This window comes from Tauraco erythrolophus, chromosome 4 (assembly GCF_009769465.1).
Source record: "Tauraco erythrolophus isolate bTauEry1 chromosome 4, bTauEry1.pri, whole genome shotgun sequence".
Classification (NCBI taxonomy): Eukaryota; Metazoa; Chordata; class Aves; order Musophagiformes; family Musophagidae; genus Tauraco; species Tauraco erythrolophus.
Window position 1 is genome coordinate 87329201 of NC_141468.1, and position 24161 is coordinate 87353361.

Below are 24161 nucleotides of genomic sequence, written 5' to 3' on the forward strand. Positions count from 1 at the left end.
GTTCCTGTCAGCCCATTTCTCCAGCCTGTCTCTCCCAGAACAAACACACACCTCAGAACATCTACCACTAACCTGCTGATAATAGTAAACCGGAATATGACACAAATATATTAGGATAAATAGGATAAATTGGGAATAAATAAAATTCCTCTTCCTTTGTCAGAACAAATCTCCGGGTGGAAAAAAGAGTTTTCCAGGTGTGTGGAAATGGAACCTACTGTCCCACCCTGAACGTTCACTGTGGCTTTATGCTGTTCACACTCAGCCTACCTCTGCTGTATTTAAACTGAAACCTCCTCGTAGCAGGGATTTCTCCACCGCTTCCGCTCTCTGCGGAATGGAACTGCAGAGGTGGAGAGGGAAACACCTTCCTGGCTGAATCAATAATAACACACAATTAACTGTATTCCTTTGACTCCAGAAGTCCAGCCTCTTGACTAGTTTGGTTGAAGTTGGCCTACAAAACATGGCGTGCAGCTGGTTCCTTCCAACAGAGACAAACAATGACATGGGAACACACTTTTGGTCCAGTGCAGTACTGGAGGTTTATTTTCACTGCCGGATTTACGGAAGTTATAGTCTCATTTCACTTTCTTCACTCTCACTCACAGCACTGGGACGGAAAAGGAGAGGCTGTCACTGGGGGAAGCCTGTTTACATGTTACTGGCAGTCAACAGCAGGCTCCATTTTCCCCGTCCTGCTGGCACCAGACAATGGAGATGCAGGGAATGGAAATGAAATCTGATGCTCAGGAACGAAGGAAAACGGCCAGCTCACCCTCAGAGATCTGAAGACCCAGAATCTGTTGTGACAAAACTTTTGTTTGCCCTTATAGAACAAGTAAGGCAAAGACTAAGGCAAGGACTATGTCCCCGATCTCACGCGGTCACAAACAGCAGTCATCCAACACATGTGGACTGGGAATGGATTCACCACTGAGGATAACTCACCCTTATGGGCAACAAGCCTGTCCCTGCAAAGCCCCGTCACAAGGTGTAGAAAGGGCAAGTCCTTGTTCTCGTGTAAAGCTTTGGTTTGCAGGACAACCATCCCCTTGCACCACTGACGAGATGGTTACAAGATGGAAACGCACATGGGATTTATCTAGGAGACTTCTCACAGATCCACGGAGCAGGAAATTCACAGCTGGAGGCCTGCAAGTGATCTTTCATCAGGACGACGCAGTGTTGCACAGGGCTGTTAAAGAGGACCCTGCAAGAGACACGGAACAAAAGTGAGACTGAGAAAACGCTGAGATAGTCTCCTGGAGGCAAGAAAGAAAAAACATCTGATTTTGAAGGGTGGAGCCCAGAGGAAGTGAAAGAACCCAACCTCCAAAGAGCAGGCAGCTGTTAGAAAACAAAGTGTACACCAAAAACCCTCTCTGGATGGAGATTACACATCTAAGTAATTTTGCCATTGTGGAACCCAAATCAGAACCCAACATAGACACGATGCCCTTCAGCAACAGTGATGTCCACCAGCATGAGAACGGCAGCGCTGAGAGTTTCATGCAAAGACGATCACATCCAAGGAGTCTGTCAGAACAGAAAGCTGGATTTCAGAAGGGAACTAAGCCACATGCTTAGAGTACTGGCCTACCAACAGTGAGATCCGGGCAAGTTTCCTTGCTGGAGAAGTGTTGGAGACTAACTCATGTTGACTGCCATAAAAAGGAAAGCGCCAGGCAAAGTCACTGGACCAAATCATCGATGTTTTCCCTCATGCAGAATGCTGAGCTTTAGCCAAGTAAATGGAGCTAAAATTAAAGTTCTGACTTGGGCTGTCACCAGCGAAGCAGCAAAAGGCTGGGTCCTCGCACCCAGTGACCCCAGCACTTGGCAGAATGGGTGCAAGGTGGCTAAACCCAGTAAAGCCAAGATGGACCATATGCTTTTCTGACTGAGCAACTGTGTGGGCAATGCAAGCAAGTAATTGGTGGTCTGGGCAGCTGGAGGGAAGTAGAGAGCAAGATACTAACATCAGCCCTGCTTTTCACAGGTACATGCCTTCACAAGGTGTAGGGCAGTACAAAGTAGACCCTTTTGAGTTCAGTGCCATACAGGTGACGGCAAGAAGAAAATCTGCCCAGGAAGGAAGCTCCCTGAGATCTGATGCGGGAACTCTGGGTGTTGTGGAATATCAGGCAATCTGAATGAGCACTGTTGTTTTTAAAACAGAACTAAACTCACTTGGCACCACTGAATATAGAGCCATCTTCCCAAATCCAGCCAGATCCTGTGCTGTTCCTCAGTCCAATCCAGAAGCATCCTGCTTGAATACTCTTGAACAAGTCCTAGAAATGGTGACGAATTACAAAGTGACCAATGACAACCAGCCTAAAAATGGAGGTACGGACGAGTAAAGAGAACAGAGAGCAAGACACATCCCCTCGCCTGACTGCTGAGTGGCCAACACCACTGCTTCTCCACACTTTCCAGTCAGGAAGATCATGCCTGGAATAACAGCGCTGTGCACACTCACAAGGCAGTAAGCATGCTTTCAAGGCTCCTGGGCACGTTCTTCAAAGGACATTTCTCAGGGCAATATACATGAACCAACTGCATCCTGGAGTTTCCTACACAGAACTTGATGTAGGAACATATGCTATTAGTATTAATATTAATTACCATACAGCTAGCTATCAAGCTAATAGAAAGTATTAACAATGAAAGGTAAAATCAAGGCAGGGCAGGAAGTGCAGGCACCAGCAGCTCTGTGTAAAGAGCTCAGGACCAAAGCTCGTTAAATTTTACACAAACTTTCCTCCTACATGTTTTCAATGTTCATTTCCTTTTCTCTAACCTTTAACTCCTGTTTTCTGTTAAAAGGTGAAGCCTGCAACAGAAATTCAGCGCTGAAGTAAATTCCATCTCTGCTCCCTCCCCCAAAAAAAAAGACAGACAAGAGAGAGAGGTTTGTCTTGTCTACATTTGCAACGAAACCCAACAAGAGCAACCTTTCAGCAGTAAGGCTGGGCCCCATCCTCATCTCCTGCTGCCACAAACCAAGCTTCACAGCAGACATCTTCACATCGGAGCATTAACAAAGCAGCTGGCTTGGTAAAATGGTGGGAATAGGAGTAGCTTGAAGAAGGCTTGAGAGTTGCTAGTTGGAGGTGACTGTGCTCCCGTGGCAAAGTAGGTTGCACAGTCACAGCCTCTGCAGCATGGGGCACGCGTAACTGGAGAGCTGGACAAGTCTTGCTTACGTGGGGAAGCCTGAGCAAGGATAACGGGCAGCACCCTCGTAGCAGAGACAGTAGTAAGAAAGCAGCCAGACCAGGGAGGCTTTCTTTGTGCAGAGAAATGGGTAACCGGAGGAAGATGAGCATTTCCCAAGGAATCAGGATTTGCCTAAGAAAGTGTGAGAGCCTGGTACATACTCCCAGTCAAGCAGAAACCTGGCTTTGTAACCCCCCTCAGAATATCAGACTGGAAGCTGTCCACGTTCACTGGACCTGAGCTAACAAGCCCTGGCTTGCACAAAACCAGATCAAGTACTTCTGCTCCACTTGGGCAGATGTGCCTCACCTCCCTAGGGATCAGCTCTGCCCATTTCTTTAGGGGTCACATGTACCCCTGCCCTCAGTGAGCACCTGCTGGAAAATGAGCAGTGGCACAGATGGTTTCTGATTTCACCAGCCCAACTGAGGGTTTTTGGCCGAGAGAGGAAGTAAGCATTGAAAAGAGAGAGAGAAAGAAACATCCATGCACGAACGCGGGGAGCGGTGAGGGTCCCGGCGCAGGAAGAGCGGAGCGGCCGCAGGGAGCAGGGGCATCGCTTCTGCAGAGGAAGGATTTCTGACGAGTGGGGACATGTCAGTTTGTGGGCAACGGGCACAGAGGCTGCACAGTGCCTCAGTCTTGTCCTGTAACTGCTTGTATCAGCCTGTTGGGACTAGGAGGGCAGGTGGAGAAGGGCAGAGGAGAAGCTGCCTCCTAACACCCTTCCGTGGGCGATGCTGAGCAGCTGACAGAGACCCTCACCTCTCCTCTCTCCCCTTTCCTTCTTTGCCTGCTGGGAACTTCGAAGGAGCATACTGAAACTGGGAGTGCACTATAACTACAGTCACAGTCAGAAATCCTTCCTCTCCTTTAAAGTCAAAATATTGCCAGAGTGACAGCACTGCTTGGATGTCAATCACCAAGATAGCTGCAAGGAAATGAAAGGTCCTCAAAGAATAAGAAAACCATTACCATTTCGCTGGTATCGCTGATCACCAGGAGATGAGCTCCCTCTTCCCTGCAGTATTTCTGGCTGGAATGCCAGTCCTTCTTCTCCTTGGAGAAGGAGTAGCAGCTCCCTCTGTAGGCTACCCACTGCTCAGGGCAGCGTGGCAGGGGAGGCACCTGTAAAGGAACCAAAACAACAGCTTTTCTCTACCATTAACCAACAGAAAGGCACTTGGCATCGAGGACCTGCTGAAAAGCAACTCTTCTGGATAGCTGCAATGCAGAAAACACAAGCCAGGAGAAGCACCTGAAAATAACAACGCATGAACCCTGAACTTCAGAGCCTCTGTGCAATTTCCACATCTTTGTACGAGTCACACGCACTCTCACGCTGGTGCGACGCACACCCGCCGCCCCGGCTTTCCTCTGAACTACTCAGACACCTGAGAATCAAAATGAGCTATCTGAAAGCAAATGACACCCTGGGGTGCAAAAAGTAAGGGAAAAATTAAATCATTCTGTGGGTACGGTGTGATTATGTCACCACTTAAAAAAACGGATTTTAAGCAGCAAACAGTAGGCTCTCCCACATAGTGCAACACCTTCTGCATGCCTGCACAAGTGCTACAGACCTTGCCTGTCTGTTCAGCACTTTACCACTAGCACTGCAGCAGACAAGTCTACAAAAACCTTTCAATAGGTTCCACTGCTCTTTGCCACGGCATCTGGAATGGGTTGCCTGGGGTCTGCACAAGGAGTACATTCTTCTAAATATTCTCCACAGGCAGTGGGTACTTAAGGCTGGTGGAAACCTAGAACAGCTTCTGATTTAACCTGATACAAGGGAGTTCGGTATCTGGATGCCTGTGCTTAGAAGAGTCTCCAGGCCTGTGCTGTGGGTTGCTCACCCTGAGTACCCCTTTGTGCACTTACTCATCTTCCAAACCAAAGCAGTCGCCAGGATGATGCTCAGTATCCCAAAGCCTATAGCCAAGCCGGGCACAATTGCTGGCCACAGATGGGCAGCTGTAAAAGAAAAGAAACCACAGTGAACAGGAGCCACCCGAAAACTGGTGCTGGTTTTAGGTAGTTAGCTTGTGTCCTGAGCATTTCCATACAGAACTGAACTGTTTAGAGCATCCCTCTCTGTCCACGCTCTGCACATGGCTGCCATCACTGTCCCTGCCCAGCCTCCCTGGGGCCTCCCCATGCCCCTGCCCACCGGCCCAGGGCCCCATTCCAGCTCAGCCCAGGGCCGTCAGCCCCTGCCTGAGCTTCCCAGGAGGTCGACCTGCCTGCAGGTCAGCCACAGCTCTGCCCCTGTGGGGCCACAGAGACACCTGGTCCAGCCCCTGCAGTGGCTGACCTCAGGAGAGGAACCACCAGCCCCAAGTCAGCCGGAGCGCCCCAAGCGCCACGTGGCACCTCACGCTGGCAGAAGCCTCCCAGCAACCCTGCTCCTGCCTCAGCGATGAAGCTCGGGTGGAAACAGAGCTGCACTGCCACAGCCACCATGTTCCAGCTGAACTGCAAAAAGAAACCCAAGGCCTTTCCCTCAGCTCTCTCAGCAACAGGTTTAACCTCAGCATCCTGTTCACAGGCTCAGACACACAGACGTGTTCCACCTTCCAGGACACTCCCAAGTCAGTCCTACACTCTCATCCGCCTCTCCCGTGGTGGGGTGGTAGGATGGGAGAGCCAACCTCGAAGAACTTGGGATGCCCCTCCACGCTTCCGCCACCACCATCCACTGCTCACTCGCTGCCAGTGGCAGAGGGTGGCTCTTCGGGCAGCCTCCACCGTAGCCCAGCACAGCTTCCTTTCAAAAGGTGGGGCAGGACTGGCATGGAGAGATCTGCTCACTCACAGCACACGTGTTAACCTCCAGGCTACACCTTGTGGTCTGGTGGAGCCGAGAGACATTCACTTTACAAAAACTGTTTGAAATCTCAGCACTAAAGCTTCCTCTCTCCCAGGCTGAGGAGAGGATGACGCTGCCACGGACGAGAGCAGGGAGGTTTGGTTTGCTCGTTTTATTAACCTCAGTATGGCAGCTGCACAGACAATAAGACTTGCTGAGAAGCACTAAACGTGCAGCTCATGGTTACTGATGTTGAGGAAGCCAGGATTTCCCTGTGCTTCTCCCTTCAGCTTATGTACCACATCCTGCACTTGTGGTGCTCCAGAGTCTTCTACCCAAATCCAGTGGCAAAGTCCCTGGTGGAGCTCACGAAATCTGAGGCGATTCTCTCTCGGTCGTGCGGTGAGACCCAAAGCAGCATATTGGCACTCCCGAAAAAGGCTGGGAGTCTGAGGAGTAAGATGGAGGGTGGGGAAGGCTAGCTGTAACCAAAGACAGTACTGCAGCAAGTACCTCGAGAACTTGGCAGAAGAAGGGCTGTGAGCAGGATGTCACAGCGACAGGGTACAAAACACACAGGGAAGACAAATGAGGCTGAACAACGAACTGCAGCAAGAAGTAACAGCAACAGCATCTCTGCAGGCCAGGCAAACCATGCTAAAGGCACAGGATTGGAATGATATTATGGACTGCCAGACCAGGATGGTGACAGCAGTCATGAAACAGCAAAATAAAAGCCCAGAGTAACTGTGAGAGAAGCACGGTGATGACAACCATCAGTTCATCTCAGGGCACAATGCGGAGACTGAACGCTCGGACTCTGTCAGCCGTCACCGCGAGCTGGGAAGCAAAGCGAAGCAGCTGGTGACTGCCCCGAGCTCTGCCACGGGCCCCCCGGCCCCGCCACGGGCCCCAGCCCTGCCCCGGGCCCCCCGGCCCTGCCCCGGGCCCCCCGGCCCACCGTGGTTCCAGCCAGCAGCTTCCCCACTGCAGGGAACACACGCACACTGAGATCCCGCAGAGCCCAAAGGCAACAACAACTCAAAGGTGCTGCGGTGTAATAGTGTCAAAATGGGAAACTACAGCAGAATGAAGAGGATTGTCAGAGGGAAGTCAAAAGGGAAAGCTAAAAGAATAAGATACTTGTAAGCAGTAGGGGAGACTGTTTTTAGGATCCCTCGGTGGAGGCGGAAAACAAAGGCACATCACGAATCAAGAATATTGTGGGAAGGACACAGAAAGCCAGAACTAAAACAGAGGGGAAGGGACTCTGCTTAAAAACCAGAATGCAACCTTTAAGCATTGCAAGCTTTGTCCAAATATAGAAAGTAGACCAGATCAGTATATTAATAGAAATTAATTTCTTTTTATCTTAGAGCAGTTTGCAGGCTCACTGGTTTTAGGACTAGTTTCTGGTTTACTTTATAGCAATACATTTAGACCTGTGCTTTTGGCTAAAAGAAGTTTCTAAGGTAACAAGAGACAGCACATGGCAAGCATCATTCTTCTGATAGCAAGAACTTTCCTAAGGTAAAGGTCTTGTCATGTTTCCTGAAGCTTGCAGAATCTTCTAGCTGCCCCACTCGTAGTTAAAAACAGCAACATTTATATGGTTTTTAAATTATTATTGAAGAACAAAAACCCACCTCTTTCCAGTTACAAAATACAGAAAGACTTTTGAGTTACGACCTGCTCCTCAGCTTCACGCAAGAGGACAATGGGAGAACTGAAGGACTTGAACTGGGTAGCTGTTCTCTCTGTCTGCTCTCTGGTAAGGTCACCTTTTTATCTCTGGTGACGTGGGCCTGGCCATCATTGAGAGAACGGAGTCAGCCCCAGGTTAAGGGGTAGGGTGGAGCTGCTTCTCTGCAGATCGCAGCTGGAAACATGGTAAAAGGCAATAAATATCTGTTGGAACATAATTCTTTGTTCTGAGACCACATTTATGAGGATTTGATCTTCTGTTTTCCTTCCTCTCTTGCCTCCCAAAGAAGCCATCTCCTGCATCCTCCAGATTGCTGTTCTGGATTTTAGGGAAAGCTACTTCCAGGACAAGGAGCCTGGGATGATGGTCAGTAAACAGGATCATTCTTAAATGTCAGCACTGGGCATCCAGCTGGAGCCTCCTGGCAATGAACTGAGCAGTTCAAGCTCTATTGTTTCAAACCAACCGCAGAAAAAAGCAACTGACTCCACTCAGCATCAGAAGAACAAAATCCCAGGGCATCTCCACAACCAGAGCGGTGGGACAGTTCACTTCCCTTCTCAAAAATGAAAACTTAGGCCATTAGACAATTTTGGGAGAAAAAAGAGAGTGAGGGAGGCAAGTCATATTGAAGTGTTCAAGGTGAATTTGAGGCTCCCTTAACCTGCAGTGATCAACCCAGGGAAGCAGAATAAAAATTTTCAGAAATCAGGATTTTTACCCCTTGCGAAAGGGAGTCTCTGCAGTTCCCCCTTTTTCAAACAGGTTCGAGGGTTTGTGCTTGATCCTCAGCCCCTGGAGTACATGTGAAGCTCCAGTCGAAGAAGAAGGGAGATGTACCCAAGATGGGTTTGAAACTCAGGAGGGAAATCTCAGTGGATCATCCAGAAACATTTCTATGTAGTTGTCTGAGGAACTGTGGAAGAGTCTCCCCAAGGGGAGGAAGAAGACAACTGGTCGATATTTAACATTAATATCCAACGTTATAACTTTCTAGTATAGAAGACACCCAATTACTTCTGTCAGAGCTCTGGAGAAATGACTGGGATTTGCTGCATTCATCTGCAAGCAATGTGACCCCATATTTTGAGGTTTGAGAGCCCAGATTCAGCTCAAAACCTGACGGCCGTTAGCATTTTATAACTCAAGTCTTCCAGGACAATCAGAAGAATGTCATTGTGCTGTCCCACACAGCTGCCCTCAGCTCCTGCCTGCGTCAGCATGGGGGCAGCATGACCACCCAGGGCCAGGGAGGAGGATGTGAGAAACTGGGATCCTGTCCTTGACTGTGGCCCGGACCTGGTTACTCGCTGTCACTAGCACTGTCTTCAGTGGACTGGACCGATGTTTGGGTAGTGTGGCGTATCTGGGGCTCTCCAGAAGCCAGGCAGAAGACATCGAGGGCAACTCCTCATTTTCGAGGAGTCCATGAGAGCCAAAACTGTTGGTTTGACCAGAGGACTGATCTACACACCTGTGATACTGGATCATGGATGAGTTGGTAGCCAGAGTGTGCATTTGGAAACAGAGATGAAATACCCGAGAGGACATCTCCCCCCCGAAAGCGACAGCTGCGGGGACAGAGTTGAAAGTAAAGATCTTCTCAAGACAGGTACTTAAACTGCGCTCCTTAGGGACTCCGAGCACACAGAAGAGTTGGGAAATAGCCAAGTGATCTGCACAGAAAGTGTGTTCAAAGATCAGCTTCCTTATTTTAGCCCCTCCGACTTCAGCTTAAAGAGATGAAAGCACATAAAGGAATCTGGAGAGGAGGAATATTACAAAGAAAACTGCAACCATCTCAAGGGGGCATCAGGTAATCGCCACCTCCGACAGGGTGGGAGCAAACACACGGATCAGGGAACGAAGGGATGTGCCTGTGTTTTCTGATGCAACAGAAAACGTAATTACTGATGGAAACACACGCAAAAAGCAAGACTGCCCTCCAAGCAGAGGGAGTGTGATTACCAGGTAGGAACCTGGGGGTCCCTGTGCTGCCTTCGTTTCCACCGTGCAGCAAGTGACCGGGCAGCAGTAACGACCACAGACGTGCGTGGTATTGTGGTCAAGGCACAGAAATCCCGTATCCCAGGGCGAGAGCCCCCTTTGCTGTCACAGCCCTGGAAAAAGCTGCGGCCAACCGTCAGCGCTGCGGCCAACGCAACACCACTCAGCTGAAGCACAGGGGCGTTCAGAGGAAAAGCAATCGTCTCGGGAACAAGGTCCCGCTCAAGGACGACCACCAATGCAACATCTCATTCTTCTGAGGTGGTAGTTCCCAACTAAATAGCCAGAGAAATTGCTCAGTGTGACATTTGCCAGGCCTGACCAGGGGGAACTGGAGCAGAAATAAGGAAAGAGAACATTTAAGGAAAGCACTGAGAAATTCTTGCTGATAGTAAAACGCCTCGCGGAACCGTCTCAAGGTGAAAACTGAAAATTTGCTCACTGGGAGGTACGTAAAACCAGAACAGAGAAAACACAGGAAAAAACGTATCATAGAAGAATCCTGCAGAGCCCCACAGGAGACAGACTGGACGATCTCACATGCCTCCTGTGTCTCTGATCTCTGATCAGCACACGCCTCCAATTTATCAGTGCCGGCATCTCGCCTGCCCTTCAAAGGACTATGGCTGACAATCCCTTCGTGCTGACAAGCAGACAGCTTTAAAAAGGCAAGGCTCTTTCGGAGAGAAGGATGCCTGGGGTGAATGCCCAGTATGCACGGAAAGAGAGGGAGGGAAACAGCGCGGAGTCAGCGACCCATCGGCTTTTATCGCACGGAAATACTCCCGGTAGTTTCAGAACCGGAGCAGCAGCACCGTGAGCTGGCACTCAAAGCCGGCGGCCAGCTCAGAGCGCTTCTGCTGACAACAAAACCTCTTGCTGACCCACCTCGTCCAGCTTCCTTACCTCTCCTTTCCCGTCCAGCTTCGGCCCTTGGCGGCGGAGCCTGAGAGAATCGGACAGAAGTAGAGATTATTTCCTGGCTCGCTTCGGCTGCGGCAGCCTCGGACCCGCTTCCCTCCATGCCAAGGCGAGGAGCGCGTACGGCACGATGCCTCGATCAGGCTGTCGAGCGACAGGGCTCAACGCCTGCCAAACAGGGAACCTGAGGCTACAGTCAGAAGACAAGAGACCTGAAGTCGCAACCTCTACCTCCAGCTGCTCAGAACAACCAACCTTACAACAGAGCGGAGAGCGCTGGAACAGCTTCCATCTCCCAGCCTGCTGAGGGGTGTCTCGGGAAGGGCTGCGAGTGGAAGAGGTGATGAATCGAAGAGTGCACGCGTGTTCTAACTGTCGCCAGCGCAGGAGGCGGTGACTACGCTGACGTGGCAGCGGTGAGAATGCTCCCTCTCGGGACACAAGCAGGTGGACAGTGAGAGCCAAAGGTGAAAAATGAGGCCCAAAAGTGGGATAAGCAACGGCTATGGCAAAGCGGCAGCCCAGCTCCCGGCAAAAGGAAAGCAGAGGTGGACAGCACGGGTTTGAGAAGGAAGCCGTGTGAGCTTTGGACCATTCTGCTGGGAACTCTGCCTACACCCAGTGTCAATGTGCTTGAGATGCAGATGGGCACTGAGAGCTGGCATCCCTCAAAACCCTCCGAGTCAACATCTTGACAGCATCAGCACAAGAGAGACATGGACAAACTGGTGAGAGTCTAGCAAAGGGCCACAAAGATGACGCCAGGACTGAAGCATCTCTCCTGCAAGGAAAGGCTGAACAAGCTGGGACTGGTTAGCCTGGAGAAGAGACATCTTGGGGAGGACCTTAGTAATGAATCTAAATACCCAAAGGGAGGGTATGAGAAGAGCTGGGCTCTTTTCAGTGGTGCCCAGAGGCGATGGGTACAAACTGAAACACAGGAGGTTCCCTCTGAACATCAGGAAACACTTTACCTTGAGGGTGACTGAACACTGGCATAGGTTGGCCAGAGAGGTTGCAGGGTCTCCATCCTTGGAGGATCATCTGGACACGGTCCTGGACAACTGGCTGTAGGCAGCCCTGCTGGAGCAAGGGGTTGGACCAGACGACCTTGAGAGGTCCCTTCCAACCTCAACCATTCTGTCACTCTGTGGTCAGAAGTAACAGGAAAGGATGGTTTTCTTTTGAAGTAGGGAAGATTGACCACTGATGAGAATGGGGAGTACTGGTGCTTCTAGTATCCTGCTGTGGGAAAATAACCGCCTAATGAAGTGATGTATGACTAGAGTCACTCGAGCTCCACCTAAAAGTAAAGAAATAAAATAAAATGGTAAAAGACAAAGGGGATGCTAGGGAGAAGCCCCTCCATCTGAACATCTGGTATCGGTCAACGGGCTCAACCTCTCTTCTCCCCCGCCCCATAGGGACGTCTATTGGGTCAGAGCTCTGTGTTATGCACACTTAGTTACTAACACAATGATAGCTATTTAGCAAGTAATTGCTACAGTATTTAATTAAAAGTTGTTTTCGTAGTCAGTCACTATCACTAGCTCTACTTGAACCTGTATTCTGCCTCAAATAAAATTATATCTAAGTTTCCAGAAACTTTTGAATCATTATAATGAATTGGCCCATAGTGTTACTAGTGTCAGTCCCTAATAAGTGGGCGAACCACCCTCCGATTCACTGGGCTGCCAAGGGAAGGCAGGGGGAGTCGGACCAAGGGTCTCACCTGACTTGGCAAACTGATATACTGGTCAAATTACCTCCTGTTTGTCTATTAGTGCTGGGTCCCACAATAAGCCAGACAAACAATCCTCCGATTCACTGGGCTGCCAAGGGAAGGCAGGGCGAATTGGACCCAAGGGTCTCACCTGACTTGGGACACTGATAGACTGGTCTTTTGACCCCAAAACATGACAGTAAAATTGGCGTAGTCAGCAGGATAGCCATGGACAAACTGCTACAAAAACATCAATGTGCCCCTTCCCAAGCTGGGAAGGAGTGGGCTCAAAAGCATTGGAGAGATGAAGAGAAAATATGAGAACGCATTGAACAACGCCAGGCTGAACAGTGATTTAAATTAAGTCAAAGTAAAAAAGGAGTTATTTGTGCCGTGCTTGGAGCCTGTTTGTCTTGTGCACAGCAAGAAGCTAAGAATTTTTCTGCCCCCTCCAAACAAATAGCAGACGTAGAATATACTACTGTAAAACCAGAAAATGAGACGTTAAAAACATCATTGGCTTTTGAGAGGGAGACAAAAGAAAAACTGGAAAACCAAACTGGTGATCTTAAGACGGAGAATGATCACCTTAAAACTGCAGTGGACTATGCTAAAACTCTGATGAGAGTTGAAAGCCATCACTTTAGATCAGAAGCGGACTACCTTAAAATTCTGCTCACTGAAGCACAGCGCAGGGAGAGAGATGGTGGAAAAACAGTCCTCTGTCTCCGTCAGACACATCCGTAAATCAGCACATTATACAGATCCTGAGACTTGGGATGGGGACATTTGGAGTGATAGCGAGGATGACAAATTGGTGGGGACCCCCAATCCCAACTCTCAGCCACTTCCTTTAAGACCATTAATTAAGACCAAAACTTATGTTCATAATGACAAAATATTAAGACCAAAACTTAACGTTGATAAAGACAAAATTCACACTAAAACAGGAACAGCACCCTGGTCCCCTGCTGAGTTGACAAAGTTACAAGAGAAATACTCCAGATGCCTGGATGAATCACAAACTGAGTATGTGTGGCAAGTCTCCCTTACAGAGGGAGATGGGATTTTACTAAGTGAGGAGGAGGCAGAAGGATACTGGGGCTCTGGCATGTTTCTAACCACTACACCTGGAGATCATGTCAACTCTTTAACTGCACAAGCAGCATACTGGGACAGTTTATTAATGATTACTTAGAAGGACAAAGGGAAATAAAAAACCGATTACTTGAGAGGACAGAAAGAAACAAAACCAGATCTTAAAACCGACACCTTCCCCCCCCCCACCTTCCTTTTCCTCCCGGCTCTACCTCCTCCCCCCAGCAGCACAGGGGGCAGGGACTGGGGGAGTGCAGGTCAGTTCATTCCGTGCTGTTACTGCTGCTTCTTTCTTAAAGGAGAAGGAGTCCTTACACCCTTTTCCCCTGCTCCAATGGATCCCCTACCCACGAGGAAAAAATCCACAAATTTCTCCAACGTGAGTCCAGCCCACTGGAAACAATCCTTCCCCACGGATTGCTCCGGTGTGGGCTTTACCACAGTCTCGGGTACTTAGGGAGCTGTAGCCACTCGCTCCGGCGTGGGTCGTCACGCAGACTCCAAATGCCTTTCTGCCTTGCCGTGCCCCCAACACGACCATCCTCGGGCTCAGGCATCTTCTCCCCACGGGCTGCGAGTGGGTCGCTGCTCCACCGAGGCCGTCCTGGTTGCAGGGGGGCCGCCTGCCATCTCACCATCAGCCGCAGGGGAAACTCGGCTCCGGCACACCTCCTCCCGCTCCATCCTCACTGACCTGCTGTCGATGCAGCTGTTTCTCTCAGATCTCAGTCCTCTCCAGGTGAACTCAGCCCAGTGGGCACCCTGGGAGTGGGGTGCCCCCAAGTTCCCCAGCTGGCTCCGCCACCGCCATTCTCCGTGGGCGGCGCCGGCCCGACGCAGGCAGCCGCCCGGCCGGGAGCCAGGGAGCGGGGGCAGTGCCCTCCTCCCCTCTCTGGTCGATCCTGGGCGAAGCACCTTTTCCGGTTCCCTTGTCCTGACTTAAATAGGGCAATTCGCAGAGGCGCCCTATTGGCTCAACCCCGAGGGGGATGGCAGTCTGATCCGGTGGCCAGAACTAAGCCTAACCCGGATCCAAAACCGGGGAGGTCGCAGGGAGCAAAATCCCTCTCCTGCCAGGTGGTATAGATCCTGGAGAGAGAGGCCATCTGCTAACAATTACCACCAAGGGGTTCTCAGATCTGGCCTCATTGGTGCAAAAGGCAGCATGTATACATGCCATATAGAACAGAGACCTGGCAATGAAATCCCCCATGTCAGCTCCCATTGATCCCATACGATTGGGACCCCTAATTCACTGTCCCCCTGATGGTCTGAAAGCATACATAGTGGCCATACAGGATCCTTTGCAAGCTAATACTGAACTAAATGCAAACCCACAGCCCAGACAGCAGCCAGCTCCTGTAACCACCTGGAAAGAATTTGTACAGGATGTCATCAATTACGGGCACCCAACAGGCTGGGTCAATACAACCCTAGAAAAACCCACAGAGCATGCACATCGAGTCCACCAACTTACCACTCCACATCTTAAATTTGAGAAAAAATTCCAAAATAATAAAGACCGATCTTATTTGTGGAGTCAAACTCAAGGGTTAGGAGTGCCTCAGCATTTACTGTGAGGCATTGACACAGAAGGTCTCCACAGATTAATTCCATCTCTAACTGTGGCAAGAAATGGTGACAGCAGTAAAAGACAACCACACAATAAGCCTCCACCCCAAAATATACACGCTCCTCCGGCACTGCAGCAGGACCTGATCAATCTACCAGAACCCCAGCCAAAAAACATGTGTCGCCTGGGAGGACAGTGAGCCACCCTCTCGGGCAGATACTAGTCACACAATGGCTCCATAACAACCTTTCTGACCCAATCCTATCTATCCCAATTGGACCAAGGAAAATTTATGCAGATTTTCTAATAGGTACAGGTGCTCAAATGTCTGAACTGAGGAAACAGCTGAGGATTTAAACATAAAACCCAGCCACTGCAAAGTGAAAGCTGTAGGAATTGGAGGAGTTGTATACAAGTGGCCAACAGCCAAAGTAACTGTGGTTGCCAGGAGAGGAGAAACTAACCCATACTAAGGTACTAGTCAGAGCTGCCAACACTAACATTTTAGGTTTTGATCTATTATATGGGAGGACATGGAAGTTACGCGATGGCTCCTTGTGGAGCTTTGCAGGACAGAATGACAGGAATCAGGCACAGGATAATTCTGACTTCGTAAGCCTGAAACTGTTAGAGGTATCTATTCCCCTGCCTCCATCCCGAGTCACAAACATAAAACAATATCCATTGCCAGCTGCAGCAAAGGCAGGGATTGACAGGGTGGTAAGAGACCTAGAGAAGCAAGGTATAATTACCCCCACTCACTCACCCTACAACTCTCCAGTTTGGCCAGTTAAAAAGCCAAACAGGCAGTGGAGGCTCACTATTGATTACAGGCAGTTAAATGCCAACACTGCACCTCTAACAGCAGCTGAACCAAATATCACAGAATTAGTGACCCAAATTCAAGGAGCCTCACATGCCTGGATGGCAGCCTCAGACATAAAAGATATGTTTTTCATGATTCCTCTTGAAGAGGGGGATAAAGCACAATTTCCTTGCACTTGGAAAGGAACACAATATACTTTTAACAGACTGCCTCAAGGATATAAACATTCTCCTACTATTGCACGTAATGCATAAGCAAAAATTTTAACAAAGATTCCTATTCCTCCAAGTGTCACTGTTTGTCAGTATATTGATGACATACTACCTGGAGGTGAGGACCCAGAAGCGGTCAATCAGACCATGAATGTTATACAAGAAAGATGAACACCTTTAGGTCTAGAAACACCCCCATCTAAATGTCAGGGACCAGCCCAAGAAGCTAAATTCCTAGGAGTTTGGTGGATCAACGGAGCTGCCTCTGTTCCTGAGACACCCTGGAGAAAATAGAGCATGGACAAAATCCTCCCAGCAAAAAAGAGCTGCGACATGTCCTGGGAACCTTAAGTTACTGGCATAAGCACATTGCCGGATTTTCCTTTGTTGCTCATCCTCTGTATAATTTGCATAAAGAAGGCAAATCATGGGACTGGACTAAACAGCACAAAGATGCATTAGAGATCTTGATAAAGGAATTGAGGTTACTCCAACAACTCCGTCCTATCCACCCTACAGACCCCATTTATGTAGCGTGGGGATTTAGTGAACACGGTTCCCACAGTGATTTGTGGCAAAAGGGACCAGACGGGCCCGACAGACCGCTGGAGTTCAGCTCCCACTCCTTTAATGAGACCAAAACGAGATACTCAGACCTTGCAAACGGCCTGTTGTCCCTGGTGCGAGCAGTCAAACGGGTAGAACAACTAAGGAAAGAACAAAGCCTGATTCTTCGCGGACCTTTTCGCCTTTTAGATACGGTCCACAAGGGCACGGCGCCACCCGCTGGCACTGCCCAGAAACCCACTGTTCGCAAATGGCATGCCTATCTGGAAGGAATAAATGAAATGATGCCTATCAAGGAGGGCAACATTAAAGGATCCAAACTACAAAAGGACATGGACAGTAATTCACTATTCCAAACCCTGCCTAGTAAACCACCTCCAATCCAGGAAGCAGCCCTTCTAAAAGAAGACAGTGACCTAACAGGAGTGTGGTTTACAGATGCATCATCCTATCGACAAAGTGATGAATGGCATTATACAGCAGTGGCACTGGAAAAAAAAACTAAATGAAACAGGAAAAGGAAGTGCACAGGTAGGAGAGCTTAGAGCAGTTCTGCTAGGTGCACGGGAAGGTGCTAGCTAGCCACCGAATGGCTAGGTCACTGGGCATCAAATGGCTGGCAAGTAAACAGAACTCCAGTCTGGCAAACCGAAAGCTGGAAGCAGTTACTAGAAATAGGAGAGCAAAGAGTCTTGTATGTCGGTTGGGTAACGCGACACGATCCCTCAGCTTCTATTGCTGCCCAATTTAATCAACAGGTTGACAGCCTCACACGACCACATAACATGGATGTGGTAAAGGATGACCATGAACGGGAGCCATGACTTGAATGGCTGCATGGAAAATGAGGCCACACAGGGCGAGCCGATTTACACCAAGAAGGCACAGACCAAGGACAGCCCATATCAACAAAACGATGTCAGCAAGGAATAACTGCATGCTCACAATGTCGCTTTCGACTTCACAAGGACCATCCAAGTAAAGCACCTCCTTTGCACATCCGCGATGGAAAAACATGGTGGCAAAGGTAGTTGCGTGTCTTAGAATTTTGTGTAATCCTATATCAGTCGACAATGTTGTTATAGATGTGAAAAACTATTCAAATCTTTGTGATGTCATTTTGTTGAGATTGTAGGATGTGACTTTACCTATTTAGCACCAGTTCTATCTTCTCAGCTGCTGCAAGCAAATCTCACCCTAATTCAAGACCTGTCACCAGTGCCTGTTGGATTGGATCCTACCTTGGCAAAGAAGCTGCTACAACATCAGGATCTAAAGGAACTATTGAAACAAATTCAGGACAAGGGTAGAAGAACTCTAATTACCATACATCATGACACCAATGAAATACACCGTGTCCTGGAGCAAGTAAGAAGAGATGCAGAACACTGATGGTGGGATACCCTTTTCAGATGGTCACCCACTGCCACAGGAGTTCTTAACGGAATGCTTCACCCTGTTGTTCTTCTTTTAATCCTGATTACGCTGTGCTTGGTTTTATTTATAGTAGTGTATGTGAGAATCTGGACAATCATGACAAGTTTAACCTATTTAAAAACGATGTCTAGTACACATAAGACACTTGATGTCCTGCATACTACAGGCATCCCCAAACCTATTTAGGCACTGTGAAAATTGAGTGATTATAGTCACGGGGTGGATTATGTGGGAAAAAAACCAAAATGGGTAAAAATTGGAAAAATACAGCTTTGCAAAATTTAGCTCAAAGGCTGCAATATTAGAGCAACTTTGATGTGAAACACAGTTACTGCTTCCAGGATGGACACAGCCTGCTGGACACAGCTGCTGCTCCCAGAAACAATCAAGGCCCACACAACATCCTTGAAATAGGGAGCAGAGTGATATGGAGGTATCACGGCTCACCCCCTGTTGCAAACAAGGCCCACACAATATCCTTGAAATGGGGAGTAGAGTGATACGGAGGTACCACAGCTCATCCTGTTATCAGGGATGAGGGAGCACCTGGTGACAGACAAATCCAACCATTGTTTTAGCAGTAATGGCGAATTAGCTACTAAATCACATCTCCACCCCTCACGAGAGAAACTTGAATAAAGCGATGTATGACTAGAGTCACTCAAGCTCCACCTAAAAGTAAAGAAATAATATAAAATGGCAAAAGACAAAGGGGATGCTAGGGAGAAGCCCCCCCCATCGGAACATCTGGGATCAGTCGATGGGCTGAACCTCTCTTCTCCCCCCCATAGGGACGCCTATTGGGTCAGAGCTCTGTGTTCTGCACACTTAGTTACTAACACCTTGCAGCTATTTAGTATTATCACTCATCAGTAATTGTTTCATATTATCACTGCAGTATTTCAATTAAAGTTGTTTTTGTAGTCAGTCACTATCACCGGCTGTCCTCGAACCTGTATTCTGTCACAAATAAAATATATATGTATGTTTCCAGAAACTTTTTATTTTTTACAAGGAATTGGCCCATAGTACTACTAGTGTCAGTCCCTAATAAGTGGGCGAATCACCCTCCGATTCACTGAGCTGCCAAGGGAAGGCAGGGGGAGTTGGACCCAAGGGTCTCGCCTGACTTGGGAGCTGATAGACTGGTCTTTTGACCTCAAAACATGACAGTAAAATTGGCGTAGTTGGCAGGATAGCCATGGACAAACTGCTACAAAAACATCAATGTGCCCCTTCCCAAGCTGGGAAGGAGTGGGCTCAAAAGCATTGGAGAGATGAAGAGAAAACATTAGAAAGCATTGAACAAGGCCAGGCTGAACAGCAATTTGAAATAAGTAAAAGTAAAAAAGGAGTTATTTGTGCCGTGCTTGGAGCCTGTTTGTCTTGTGCACAGCAAGAAGCTTAGAATTTTTCTGCCCCCTCCAAACACGTTGCAGACATAGAATATACTACTGTAAAAATCAGAAAATGAGACATTAAAAGCATCATTGGCTTTTGAGAGAGAGATGAAAGAAAAACTGGAGAACCAAATTGGTGAACTTAAAACTGAGAATGATCACCTTAAAACTGAATTGGACTATACGAAAACTCTGATGAGAGTTGAAAATGATCACTTCAGATCAGAAGTGGACCACCTTAAAACCCAAGTGGACCACCTCAAAACTCTGCTCGCTGAAGCACAAAGCGGAGAGAGAGAGTGGATGGAAAAACAGTCCTCTGTTTCGGTCAGACAAGTCTGTAAATCAGCACATTATACAGATCCTGAGACTTGGGACAGCGACATTTGTAGTGACAGCGAGGATGACGAAATCACAGGGACCCCCGATCCCAACTCTCAGCCACTTCCTTTAAGACCATTAATTAAGACCGAAACTGCTGTTGATAACAGTGAAGATATTGACACCGCTATGCAAACAATCCCCCCGTCCCCTGCTGAATTGGCAAAACTAAAACCAAAATACTCCAGACATCCCGAGGAGTCAGGAACGGAATACGTGTGGCGAGTCTCCCTTACAGGGGGAGATTGGATTTTACTAAGTGAGGAGGAGGCAGAAGGTTTTTGGGGTCCTGGTGTGTTTTTAACTACCATACCTGGAAACCATTATTGTTCTTTAACTACACAAGTGGCATACTGGGCAGGTGGTATAGATCCTCAAGAAAAAGGTGATCTACTGAGAATTACCACTCTGGGGTTCTCTGACTTGGCTTCCTCATGCACACAAGCAATGCATGAGAGACCCGACAAGAAAATGCTCAGTGTTGGCTGCCATGGATGGAGCACAATTAACACCTCTAATTCATCGTCTCCCTGATAGTTTAAAAACATCAGTAGTAACTGACAAAGCTGCTGAGGATCTCAACAGACAATCCAGTCACCACAAAGTAAAGGTTGTTGAGACTAAAGGAGAACAACCAACAGCAAAAACAGCTCTGTGGCTTCCAGGAGATAAAAAACTAACCCGTGCTGAAGTGCCAGTCGGGGCTGCCAACACTAACATTTTAGGCTTTGATCTGTTAAATGGAAGGACATGGAAGTTACCCGATGGCTCACTGTGGAGCTTTGCAGGATGGAATGACAGGAATCAGGCACCAGTTAATTCTGACTTTGTAAGCCTGGAACTGTTAGAGGTATCTACTCCCCTGCGCCCACCCCGAGTCACAAATACAAAACAAAATCCTCTGCCAGCTGCAGCGCAGGCAGGGATCGACAGGGTGGTAAAAGATTTAGAGGAGCGAGGTATAATGACCCCCACTCACTCACCCTACAACTCTCCAGTTTGGCCAGTTAAAAAGCCAAATGGGCAGTGGAGGCTCACTATTGATTACAGGCAGTTAAATGCCAACACTGCACCTCTAACAGCAGCTGAACCAAATATCACAGAATTAGTGACTCTAATTCAAGGAGCTACTTCTGTCCCTCCAGACACTCTGGAAAAAACAGAGCATGGGCAAAACCCTTCCAGCAAAAAGGAGTTACAACAAGTCCTAGGAACTTGAAGTTACTGGCACAAGCATATTCCCGGATTTTCCATTGTTGCTCGTCCCTTGCATAACTTAAAAAAGGCAAATCATGGGACTGGACTAAACAGCACAAAGATGCATTAGAGATCTTGAGCAACGAATTGAGGTTATTCCAACAACTCAGTCCTATCCACCCTACAGACCCTATTTATGTAGAGTGGGGATTTAGTGAACACAGTTCCCATTGCCAAAGACCTGTTGTCTCGGGTGCGAGCAGAGAAGTGGGTAACCACAAAGGCACACCACCACCTGCTGGCACTGCTCAGAGCATTTGAACTAACATCTGCCAGTTGCATCAGCAACCGAGCGCGTTTTTCTTTTCCTTTTACAGGTACTTTGAATGATCTGCACGTGGACAAGTGAGTACACCTACACAAACATTGGCTGTACACAGGGCATATTAATATTAGTTTTAAATATTATTCTACATTTTACTCTACCATGATCTCAAGCTCTCATTCAATACACAAGCAGTATGGGGCAACACCCCAGCAACAACCCTCAGAACAGGATTAGGAGTTCTATATATTGTGGACTCTTAAGTATTCATGAAGAAACGAGTCACTACAACCAGTGACTTGAATAAATTGGAACATCCTTTACGATCTTCCTTATTGGCTCTGGGAACTCATCAATGGCTTTTGACAGATATCTTACCAAATTGGCAAGAAATGAATGAAAAGGATCACAAATTGATCATGGATGCGATTGGCACAGTCCAAAATAACGTTTCCTTAGCTCTCAGCTGTATCCAAGCTCAATTATGGATGCAATCGATAACCGCCTCAATCATAAGGGAAGGTGAAGAAGGCACCTTACCTACTGAAATAAATTTCAATCCTGGTGGAATTTAGTAAATTTTACTAATGATTCCACCACCAACACTGCCACAGCTTTTGTGCTAACTATATACAATGCTTAGTATTGACAATACACCCCATCATTGCATTAGGACTGAATCACAACAGAACTATACTCTACCCTCTAGAGCATAGAGTATGGGCCTGAAAAAATGGAGATAAATGGCAAACAATTGATGTCAATTCATGCATTGTGCAAGAACAACGAGGATTCATTTGTGAAGGTAACACCACCCAATCCCAAGACATCTGTCTTGACACAGAACAGAATATCTGTCATTTTGAAATCCGTGCCAATGAAAGCACCGAGACAACACTCATATACATTGGCAAGGGTTGTGTGTGTCTTAGAGCTTTGTGTAATTCCATATCAGTTGACAATGTTGTTGTAGATATGAAAAACTACACAAATCTTTGTGCATGTAATTTTGTTGAGATTGTAGGATGTGACTTTACCTATTTAGCACCAGTTCTATCTTCTCAGCTGCTGCAAGCAAATCTCACCCTAATTCAAGACCTGTCACCAGTGCCTATTGGAATGGATCTTGCCTTGGCAAAGAAGCTGCTACAACATCAGGATCTAAAGGAACTATTGAAACAAATTCAGGACAAGGGTAAAAGAACTCTAATTACCATACATCATGACACCAATGAAATACACCGTGTCCTGGAGCAAGTAAGAAGAGATGCAGAACACTGATGGTGGGATACCCTTTTCAGATGGTCACCCACTGCCACAGGAGTTCTTAACGGAATGCTTCACCCTGTTGTTCTTCTTTTAATCCTGATTACGCTGTGCTTGGTTTTATTTATAGTAGTGTATGTGAGAATCTGGACAATCATGACAAGTTTAACCTATTTAAAAACGATGTCTAGTACACATAAGACACTTGATGTCCTGCATACTACAGGCATCCCCAAACCTATTTAGGCACTGTGAAAATTGAGTGATTATAGTCACGGGGTGGATTATGTGGGAAAAAAACCAAAATGGGTAAAAATTGGAAAAATACAGCTTTGCAAAATTTAGCTCAAAGGCTGCAATATTAGAGCAACTTTGAAGTGAAACACAGTTACTGCTTCCAGGATGGACACGGCCTGCTGGACACAGCTGCTGCTCCCAGAAACAATCAAGGCCCACACAACATCCTTGAAATAGGGAGCAGAGTGATATGGAGGTATCACGGCTCACCCCCTGTTACAAACAAGGCCCACACAATATCCTTGAAATGGGGAGCAGAGCAATACAGAGGTACCACGGCTCATCCTGTTATCAGGGATGAGGGAGCACCTGGTGACAGACAAATCCAACCCTTGTTTTAGCAGTAATGGTGAATTAGCTACTAAATCACACCTCCACCCATCACTAGACAAACTTCAGTAAAGTGATGTATGACTAGAGTCACTCAAGCTCCACCTAAAAGTAAAGAAATAATATAAAATGGCAAAAGAAAAAAGGGGTACTAGGGAGAAGCCCCCCCCATCGGAACATCTGGGATCAGTCAACAGGCTGAACCTCTCTTCTCCCCCCCATAGGGACGCCTATTGGGTCAGAGCTCTGTGTTTTGCACACTTAGTTACTAACACCTTGCAGCTATTTGGTATTATCACTGATCGGTAATTGTTTTATATTATCACTGCAGTATTTCAATTAAAGTTGTTTTTGTAGTCAGTCACTATCACCGGCTATCCTCGAACCTGTATTCTGTCACAAATGAAATATATATGCATGTTTCCAGAAACTTTTGAATTAGTATAAGGAGTTGGCCCATAGTACTGCTAGTGACCATCCCTAATAAGTGGGCGAATCACCCTTCGATTCACTGAGCTGCCAAGGGAAGGCAGGGGGAGTCGGCCCCAAGGGTCTCACCTCTCTTGGAAAACTGGTATACTGGTCAAGTTACCTCCTGTTCATCTATTAGTGCCGGGTCCCACAATAAGCCAGACAAACAACCCTCCGATTCACCGAGCTTCCAAGGGAACGCAGGGGGAGTCAGACCCAAGGGTCTCGCCTGACTTGGCAGCTGATAGACTGGTCTTTTGACCTCAAAACGAGACAATCCCCAAACCTATTTAGGCATTACAGAGGTACACGGCAGGACGGCAAAGCATCCCAGTTCAGCCCAGCCCGCCACCAAGCCACCACTCAGGCGCTCGCTGCTCCCCTCAGA

General features: G+C 47.8%; 1 protein-coding gene across 4 annotated transcripts; it reads right to left on the reverse strand.

Moving 5' to 3' along the window:
• Window positions 1-544: 544 nt before the first annotated feature.
• On the reverse strand, window positions 545-10814 carry LOC147528937 (killer cell lectin-like receptor subfamily G member 1). 4 transcript variants are annotated; one of them, XM_086609673.1, is made up of 6 exons: window positions 10656-10814; window positions 5106-5202; window positions 4964-4970; window positions 4201-4341; window positions 2194-2297; window positions 545-1213 (listed from the first exon to the last, which is right to left on the reverse strand). In XM_086609673.1, exons 1-6 carry the CDS (start codon window positions 10771-10773, stop codon window positions 1102-1104), a joined length of 579 nt encoding a protein of 192 aa, XP_086465799.1. In that variant the 5' UTR covers window positions 10774-10814; the 3' UTR covers window positions 545-1101. The 4 variants fall into 4 exon arrangements, with proteins under 4 accessions (XP_086465799.1, XP_086465797.1, XP_086465798.1 ...); XM_086609671.1 differs by lacking the exon at window positions 4964-4970 and having other exon boundaries at window positions 4201-4346; window positions 5104-5202; XM_086609672.1 differs by lacking the exon at window positions 4964-4970 and having other exon boundaries at window positions 4201-4343; window positions 5101-5202.
• Window positions 10815-24161: the final 13347 nt, after the last annotated feature.